The sequence below is a fragment of the Puma concolor genome, chromosome C1, assembly GCF_028749965.1.
Source record: "Puma concolor isolate L17-30 chromosome C1, mPumCon1.1.hap2, whole genome shotgun sequence".
NCBI classification, from domain to species: domain Eukaryota; kingdom Metazoa; phylum Chordata; class Mammalia; order Carnivora; family Felidae; genus Puma; species Puma concolor.
This window is the reverse complement of record NC_141674.1, coordinates 23,853,411-23,862,688: the sequence shown is the minus strand read 5'-3', so window position 1 is coordinate 23,862,688 and position 9,278 is coordinate 23,853,411. Positions and strand designations below refer to the sequence as shown.

Here is a 9,278-nt window from a genome sequence, read left to right as displayed (position 1 = left end):
TCCCACCTAAAATAGCACATCTTCCTTCATTCACCATCCTCTGGCTCTGCTTTATTTTTCCTCACAGCATTTATTGCCTCCACTGTAGTTTGTGATGTATTTATATGTCTGTGCACGCTGTCTCTTTTCCCAACGGGAAGGTTCGCTCCGTGAGCGTGGGGTCTTGTCCGTCTTTTCGCTGTGTGTTACCTGTGCCTGGAACAGCGCCAGGCACACACTCGGCCCTCAGATTTCTGCTGAGTGGATGGATAGATGGGTGGATGGATAACCACAATCACAGCATCAGAGGGCAAAACGGAAAACACACCAACGTTTCTTGCATCTGAAGCAAACTTTATGTTTTCCCTAAAGCCCGCTCATGTCTCTGCCTCCAGACACCTCTGAGGGGGTTGGCGTGGATGTTTCCATCCCCAACTCTCAGGCACCGGGAGATGAATTGGGGACAGGCTGTCTGAAGGCCGTCTGAGCCCTCTGGCTTTCTAGGGCGGCGTCTGGGGCCCATCCCTTCCCATGTATCTGGGGGACAATTCTCTTTAGTCCAGGGATGCTGGGAGGTGTTGGCCGAGGGGGGCTGACTCCGGAGGACGGGGAGGACCATTGCAGAGGCTGGGGATCGGAGAACGTCTCATCAGCAGAAGCTTAAAAGGGACACAGGACACAGGAGGTGGGTGGCTTTGGCCTCTGGGCCTTCACTTGCTGAAGGAATGTGGCCAGTCATCCTGACCTGTCCCCACCCTCACCTCTGCCAACCTCCTCCCCTGTAACACTCATTTCCTTTTTGAGCTCAGAACTCCCCCAAATACCGTTTTTAAGGTTTTAGCGCGCCCAGAGGACACACAGTAGTGTCCACCCTATTTCGGACTTGGTTATATTCATACCTTGTCCATCCAACCTTGCAGCCTGGGGGTTTCTGAGGCTGAGGCCAGGCCCGAGGCACTCACTTGGCCCATGCTGTGTGGCCAGATGCTATGTGGCTCCCTGAGGATGCCCAGACCATGGGGCTGGCCCGGGACCAGGGGCAGCCAGAGGCGGGGCCCTGGGTGTGAACGGACCTTGCTTGAGGATTTGCACTATATGACTTCTTCCTCTCAACAACCCTGGGTGGCGGGGGGGATACTAATATTATCCTCTCTTCACAGATGGGGAAACCGAGGCACTGCCAGCACTGTTCCTCTGTGGCGGAGCCTGGCTTCCTCCCAGGCCTGTCTGAGCACTCCAAAGCCAGTGCTCTCACCACTAGACTGGGTGCCCGTAGCTCATGCAGACCTTTCTGGAACCACACAGGGCTCACTAACTGAATGAAAGGAAGGGGGAAAGATCTCAAGGTACCGCTCAGTGCAGGCTGCCTCCCAGCCTAGGACGTAGCCTCCGGGGCCACTTGTTGTAAAGCCGCAAGGTTCTCAGCCCCCGTCCCCAGGACCAGGGTCTGGGGTGGGGTGGGGAGGGGGTCAGGGGCAGGCGGGGTGGGGGGGGGGGAGTGGCTGCCAGAGGAACCGGCCTAGACGTCAGGTCCACTTTGGGAGATAAACAATTTTGAACCTTGAAAGTTGCCTCGTCACTTCAGAAGCACCCAAACCTCTCACCCACCCCTGTGGCGGCCCCCCACGCCCACCCCACGTGTCCCCGCGTGGACATACCACGGAGTCTGGAGCATCTCCACCACCACCTCCCAGCCTAAGGTGCCGTCCCCAGCAGGCTCCTGTGGGAAGATTGCACCAGTAAAGGAAGGTTCTAGAGTCCCCTCTGCACCTCAGGGGGTGAGCCTTAGGGTGGGCAGAGAGGGGACGCTGGGGCAGAGGCTGCGAGGGACCCGGAAGCTGCTAGGGGAGGAAACCAGGGAGCCGTCACAAACGGAGCAGAGTGGGGCCTTGACCACGGGACTGAGGGTCAGCTGGGGCCCTAGGGCTGCCTGATCTTGCCTTCAAAGGCGTGTGCACGTCAGAGCTGTTGGAGCCACCCAGGTGGGGAGAGGCTGTGACAGGGTCAAAGCCAAAGGCAGAGGCCAGTGTCAAAGAGCAGTCAGACCATTGGAGCTTTGCTGGGGCCAGCGGCGGGGAGTAGGGTATTTCCTAGGCCTAGGGCCCCAGAGCTTAGCCACAAGCTCCCCTCGCCAAGCTCAGACCCTGCGGAGATCCCCTCAGTGGCCTGTCCCTTCTTTCTCCTTCCAGACACCTGAGCTCGGGTTCCATGGCGTAGTAGGTGGAGGCAGGCGGGAAGCCATTGAAGGTGGAGCTCATAGAGGATGTATAAGCGCCCATGGAGGGGAAGACAAGCCAGTCACCCACATCCAGCTCCGGCAGCTGCACCTCCTCTCGGAAGAGCTTGTCAAAGGCATCACATGTGGGACCGTACAGGGTGCAGGGGAAGAGGGGTGGGTCCGAGCAGAGCTCCTGCAGGGAGCAAAGGGCAGGGACTCAGAGAACCCCCTGGTTCCCCCAGCCCGCTCCCCGGGCTGGCGGGGCATGCGCCCAGGGCCTGAGCAGGAAGGCACCAGCAAGGACCCTACCAGCCACCCATAAAGACCAACCCCGCCTTCATGGAGTTCGTATTCTAGCAACACATTCCAACTGTGCCAGTTCACAGATGCAGGCACGGGTGGGACTTGGCTTTCCCCTACAAAATGAGATTATTTTATTCAATAATCACTCGTGGGGATCACCTGGGGAGTTTTAACCAAGGACCAATGCCAGGGTCTCGACCCATCTCAATTCTGATTTCAGTGGTCTAGGGCATCACCCGGGCACTGGGGTGTTTCAAAGCTCTCCAGGTGATCTAGTGTGGATCAGAGTGTGAGACTCTCCCCTTCCTAAGCCTCCTTCACCGGTCGCACTCAGGGATTCTGGAAACACAAGTGCGTGCATGCAGAGACGTACGTAGAAACACGCATCGCCAAACAGACACGCACGCGCACCGATGCAGACTCACGGACCTGCCCCCACCCACCCGCACAAGCGCAGATCAGCAGGCCCACACAAAGAAACGCACACATACGGAATCACACGTGCAGATACACGTAGGCACCCCGGTGTGTGTCCTTGTGCAAGCACGTGGAATGGCCACCTGCAAACCACAGAGGGTCTGAGGTCCTTTACCTCCCCACCTGGCTGCAAGCACCCCTGCCTCTCAGGACTGGGGGCCGGACTTAGGGGCCTTCGAGTCCAGGAGTGCCAAAGCCACACCCTTACCTTCACCACAATGGGCGTGCTGGGGGCAGGCTCCCTGAGGAAGAGGCGGAAGATGCCGTAGTGGCCATCGTTGAGATAGTACAGCAGTTTCCGGCGGCCTCCTGGGAGTGGGGAGAGGGCAGGACAGTGATGTGCTTGGCCAGTCTCCCCGCTGACCCTCAACCCCTGAGCGCAGCGCCCTTGGGAGGGGCCCAGACCCGCTGCCCAGTGCTGGTAACACCTGTTCTCTGTCTCAGGGGTCTTCTGGAGCCCAAGCAAGGTGGGGGCCTGTCTTCTGGGCTCCCGCCGCCCCCTCTGCCCAGCCAGCTCACCCGCCTCCCCCATGCCGTCCCCCGACAACCACACCAGAGGCTCTCCCCCTGACTTCTGCTTGCTCCTCCTGCCCCACGCACCCTGGTCCTTCCCCCGGGGCCCTGCGAGCCATGCCCGGTCTCCTATTTCTAGGGAACCGTGACTAAAAACTTTCTTCCTCCGGGACAGTTATCTCCATGCCTGGGTGTCTTCTGTTACCTGATGAAAACAAACCTCAGATACATTTGAAAACAGTGTCTGACTCTGACAGTCACAGACTGGAGCCCGACTCTCACCTCCCTCTGCCTAAATACCCTGCCTCCGTTGATGTTGCTGAAGCAAGCACAGATAGTGGCTTTCTCGTAGCCCCATCACACTCCTGGTGCGTATTGAGCTGGGGTCACCCGGGCCCGCCAGATCTGTCAGACGTGACCCACTACCAAGCCAGTTTCTTCACAGCCACTTAGTCTGTCCACAGAGTATTGCTTCCTTGAATCTAAACTCAGGATTGTACACTGACCTCTGTTTTTTTTTTTTTTTTTTTTTTTTAATTTGTAATTTATTTATTTATTTTGAGATAGCGGGTGGGGGAGGGCCAGAGAGAGAGAGAGAATCCCAAGCAGGCTCTGCCCTGTCAGTGCAGAGCCTGCTTGGGACTCTCTCTTCCCCTCTCTTTCTGCCCTCCCCCCACTTGCTCTCTCTCTCCCTCTCTCTCTCTCTCTCTCTCAGAAATAAATAAATCAACGAGAATTTGTCTTTACTCGGTATGTTTTTTGTTGCAGGGTCTGCACCTGCTAGAAGGCACTTGCTCGAAGAATTTCAGAGGCACAGCAGCACAGTGGTGTCTGTGACCTCACGAGCTGTAGCCTGTGACTTTGCCTCCGTAAACACAATACGCATTCACTGACCGCTCAGGAAGAGTAGAGGCTTCGCCTTGGTTCTCTACCTCCCAGGCAATTTGAGAACAGCACGATAGTGATATTAACAGGTTCATTTCTACTCCCATTAGGCACCAGGGGTGCAGCCCAGACCCCCTGTCCGTCCTCTCCCCCCAGGGCCTGGGAACATCTGGACAGTGCCCTCCCCACCCAGTGCTGGCCCACACACCAGACTCCAGCACAGCCTTCTTGGCAATGATGTTGACGGCAGCCATGCAGACAGACGCCGCATAGAAGCGTCCAGGCTCCGCGATGATCTCAACACCACTCCCCTCGGGGAAGTCCTGGGCCAGGGCGGCATTGATCACTCTCGCCATCTACAGGGACAGAGAGACCCTAAGGTGACCAGTCCCTATGTGGGGGCTTTACCTGCATCATCCCCCTCCATTCCCATAACAGCACTGTGGAAAGTGTTATCGTCCCCCCTTGACCAGCAAGGAAACAGAAACGGAGGCCCAGAGAGGGGAAGGGACTTGTCCAAGGACACACAGCAAGTCTAGCGCTCTGAGATGTCTGAATTTGGAACCACAGCAATCAAGACAAACCCCAGCCACATGCATGCACGTGACTCAGTTCCAAGAACTCGCCCTACACACAAACACACACACCCACTGTCCCCTGGACCCAGCCCAGGTTCCCTCTCGTCCTCCTCTCTGACCTCCTCAAACTGAGGCTCACAGCCTTCCCCTCCGGGGAAGCCCCCTCCGATGTCCAGGAGGCTCATGTCATGCCCGAACGCTCGGCCCATCTCAAATACACGCCGGCAGTCAGCGATGGCCTGCTTGAAGCTGTGCGGTGTTCGGCAGTTCGAGCCCACGTGGAAGCTGGACACGTGTCAAATGACACGTGGGGAACCACACATGGAAACACAAGGGTCAGTAAGAAGAGGGACGTTCAGAAACACCAACGGGGGTAAGATGTAGAGACCAGCACGCATATACACACAGCAAGACACGTGTGACTACACCGGCCCACAGAAACGTGCAACCTGGGACATACACTTGCGTGTCCCCGGGGACACATGCATTGCACGCGACAGGCCCGGAATCGGGGTCCTCGAGGTGGTGCGGCAGTCACTTCTCTCAGCTGCCACCTCCCAGCGCTCCCAGCCCCAGAAGGGGAGCTGCGGGGCTCCCCTTCTGTGAACAGAACCCCAAATCGCAGGGCGGGCCGGGGGACCAATCAGGGCCAGGTAGGGTGAGGCGAGTGAGGCCCTCTCCTCAGGTGCGAAATTTAAGGCAGTGCCTGAACACTAAGCCATCAAGATAAGTAACATTGAATGCGATCTTTTTTTCAATTTTTTTTAACGGTCATTCATTTTTGAGAGAGAGACGGAGACAGAGCGTGAGCAGGGGAGGGGCAGAGAGAGAGGGAGACACAGAAATCGAAGCAGGCTCCAGGCTCTGAGCCGTCAGCACAGCGCCCCGCGCGGGGCTCGAACTCTGGACCTGTGAGATCATGACCCGAGCCAAGGTTGGACACTTGACCGACTGATCAAAGCAAGATTGATGCAAACACGTGCACAACGAATGAAATACAGAAGTTTTAAGTTTAAATTTTGATACTTGCCTCATCGTGGATTTTTTGCATTAATTTTGATGTTTAAAAAAAATATATTGTATTAAAGGTGTTTTGACACCCCCTTAAATTTTGCACCCAAGGCAAGTGCCTTGGAGATTCAGAGTGTGCTTCCCAGGCAGGGAAAACCAGTGCTCTCACCTGGTTCCGACCACAGCCAAGCCCAGGTCCCTGGCAGACTTGAGCAGACGTTCACACGCCTCCAGGCTTGCCCCGAACTTGGCGCTCAGGGGAAAGATGCTCTCGCTGTCCTCGGTCAACAGCCGGAGGACCAGCCTGGGAGAGGGGTGTGAGAGATGCCAAGGGTTCTTACACACATGAGTCCCGAGGCCTGGATGGTTTATCATCCCGCCCCCGCCCCCCCAATCTCTCTCCACGTTCCCACCCGCCCCTGCCTAGTTCCTCTGGACTGTCCAGCCACGGAATGCCAAGGAACTAAAACACTCACCACTTACAGATTTTTGCTCAGGCAAGAAGAAGCAGGAAAGCAATAAAATGATAAATACACCTTCTGTAGGTCTCCATGCTACAGGATCAGAGACGTTAGATAACTTTCCCAAGACCACACAGCATGTGCAAATGAAGCTGAGACGTGAGCCCAGGTCTCCCTGACTCTGATGTGAGTGCTTTTTTCATTAAGGTCCCCTGACCCTAGACCTCCTAATGCCAGGCTTTGCCCAGTGTCTACGCAGACATAAGCAGTGCTTTTTTTTTTTTTTTTTTTTTGTGGCACCAGTGTGCGCCAGGGAAGACATTGGGCCCACTGACTCAAATTCTTAGACTTTGCTGCTTGAGTCTCTCTCCCAAGTCACCCCATGGAACCACCTTCATCTGGTCGCGGAGGAGGCCCAACTCCCCTGGCAGGGGCCCCAGGCCAGCTGGTCCTTGCTCCGCCTGTCTCCGCTTGCTTGCACCACCCCACTGGTCTCACCTGGCCCCGGGGTAGTGCTGGGCCACCTTGGTCAGCTCCTCCTCGCTGTCGAAGGTCAGGAGCCGCACCCCGTGGCGGGCAGCATACTGGATGTGGGAGACAGGCTTGCAGGGGTTGGCGTAGATGATGCGTGAGGGGGCCACGCCCAGGCCCAGCACTTGATCCAGCTCCACCTGGCAAGGGTGACAGAGCCAGGAGCTGGCTCGCTGCCCCTCCCCCCGCAAGGGGCTGCCCTTGACTGAACCCGTACTCTGCACCCGGCACCGCGCTGAGCACATATGTGCTATTTAGGCTCCTAGACGACTCCGAGCAAAGCGCAGTTGGTCCCAGTTTAAAGAGGAAGAACCTGGGGTTCAGGTGACATGGTGGTGCCCGTGAACCCAAAGCCTGTGGTCCCTCCACTCACTGGTTGCCTGCCGGGTCGCATGGCCCAGTGGAAGGCCGACCACCCATGGTTCATTCATTTATTCCCTCAAAGACAGGTGTCAGCCAGGGTTCTAGGTGCCGCAGTCCCCAGCCCCAGCTCCCTAGCGGCTGGCCTTTCCCCCAGGAAGTGTCAGGCCTGTGACGGCAGCAGGGGACACAGGCTCACCTGGCTGGCGCAGTCGAAGCCGGTGCCCAGGGTGTTCAGAACACGCAGCACCCACACACTGCTGTTGCACTTTACCGCGTAGAAGGGCGAGACCCGTGGCAGGGCCTGGCAGAAGGCCCAGTGACGGCTGGCCAGCACACCCAGGTCGGCTACCATGAAGGGGTCTCGGTGGTCCTGGCAGGGCAGGGAAGGAGGGCAGGGAGGCTGGGTAGTGGGCACTCACTTCACTTTCACGACGACTCAACGTGGTAAGTACTATTGGCACCACCATTTTAGAGATGGGGAAACGGGCTCGGAAACACAAAGTCACTGGTTCAAGGTCATGCAGCAAGTACAAACAGGATTTGACCCCAGGTCTTTTTTTTTTTTAAGTTTATTTATTTATTTTGAGAGAGAGAGAGAGAGAATGCATGGGGGAGGAACAGAGAGAGAGGGAGAGAGAATCCCAATCAGGCTCCGCACTGTCGGCGTAGAGCCCGACACAGGGCTTGATCTCATGAACCAAGAGATCTTGACCTGAGCCGAAGCTAAGAGTTGGACGCTTCACCGACTGAACCACCCAGGCGACCCCTGACTCCAGATCTTCTAACGCTTTAAACAGGGAGACAAGGGGCTCCAGGGTGGCTCAGTGAAGTGTCCGACTTCGGCTCAGGTCATGATCTCACGGTCCATGAGTTCGAGCCCCGCTGTGCGGACGGCTCAGAGCCTGGAGCCTGCTTCCGATTCTGAGTCTCTGTCTCTCTGCCTGCCCCTCCCCTGCTCATGTTCTGTCTCTCTCTCTCTCCCCCAAAAATAAACAAACAAAAAAAATTAAACGGGAGACATGAGGGCAATAGTCTTTGTAGATCAAAGTGAGGACGAAACAGCTCCAACCCTCAACTAGGCAGCCTGGCGCTGGATAAAATTGCACGTGATGATGGGAGGTGCAAAAAGCGGACACAGAAAACTATTCCCTGACTGACCCCCAGCAGAGCTGAGGCTTGGAGTAAGTCCTAGTAAACTGACCTATAAAACCACGAAATCAAAAGTCTTATTTCTTGTCCACCAAAGTAGGGACTGAGACTCCGCTTCTCTGCTCCTCACTCTCTTCCACCCCTCCCTCCCCCTCCCTCCCCTTCCCTCCCTGTCCCTCCCTCTTCCTCCTTCTCCCTCCTACTGAATCCGATAGCTCCTGGATCTTCTTCAGGGCCACCTGCCAGGCAGATTCCCCAGGCTCCAGTGCGATGAGCTCCTTTGGCCACACGCTTCCAGGGGGTCCTTGACTCTCCTTCGGCTTCCCAAGGGGGGTGCTGGTGCCCGACCCTTCAACAGATCCTTCCATCAGGCACAGTTCCGGAGTCCTGGAAAGGTTTTGCTCTAAGGACCTGGCCTCCTCCCTTCTCCCAGCTCCCTGCAAGTCCCAGAGGCCAGTGTTCCCAAGCCAGCCAGTCCTCGGCCCTCCTTTTTGCCACAAAGACCCCCATGGCGCCCTGGTAAATTTTTCCCATCTGTAGCATGGGCCACTGGCCTGGGCTCTTCAGAGACAAAGGAAGCCCAAGCAAGATGCACACACCGTGTGTATAGAATAGAGGGCTGGCGTCCTCTCCCGGGCTCCTTCACACACATGTCCCCGTTCACAGGTGAGAAAACAGAGGCGCAGGAAGGATAAGCGAGGAGTTCAAGATCTTCAGATTATGAGACTCAGAGCTGGGGCCCAAGACATGATCTCATCCAACAAGCCCATTGTACACACAGGGACAAGAGGTTCAGAGAAAGGAGGAGAC

At 56.6% G+C, this 9,278-nt stretch overlaps 1 protein-coding gene across 1 annotated transcript; it reads right to left on the bottom strand.

Annotated features, from left to right (window-relative positions):
* Nucleotides 1-1,844: 1,844 nt before the first annotated feature.
* LOC147577892 (antizyme inhibitor 2-like) lies at nucleotides 1,845-8,836 on the bottom strand. The gene is made up of 9 exons (XM_086715166.1): nucleotides 8,672-8,836; nucleotides 7,516-7,689; nucleotides 6,924-7,096; nucleotides 6,134-6,268; nucleotides 5,073-5,238; nucleotides 4,584-4,731; nucleotides 3,186-3,286; nucleotides 2,171-2,390; nucleotides 1,845-1,972 (listed from the first exon to the last, which is right to left on the bottom strand). The coding sequence occupies exons 1-9, from the start codon at nucleotides 8,834-8,836 to the stop codon at nucleotides 1,845-1,847; spliced, it is 1,410 nt and encodes a 469-aa protein (XP_086571292.1).
* Between the last annotated feature and the right edge of the window lie 442 nt (nucleotides 8,837-9,278).

What these genes read in the sequence shown, in the direction of transcription:
- LOC147577892 (XM_086715166.1), bottom strand. Translation starts at nt 8,836, where the DNA reads ATGGAAGGATCTGTTGAAGGGTCGGGCACCAGCACCCCCCTTGGGAAG. An exon ending in GTGAGCCTCAGTTTGAGGAG is followed by an intron (nt 4,732 to 5,072) that starts GTCAGAGAGGAG and finishes CTGTCCCTGTAG; the next exon opens with ATGGCGAGAGTGATCAATGC. An exon ending in GAAGGCTGTGCTGGAGTCTG is followed by an intron (nt 3,287 to 4,583) that starts GTGTGTGGGCCA and finishes CCCCACTCCCAG; the next exon opens with GAGGCCGCCGGAAACTGCTG.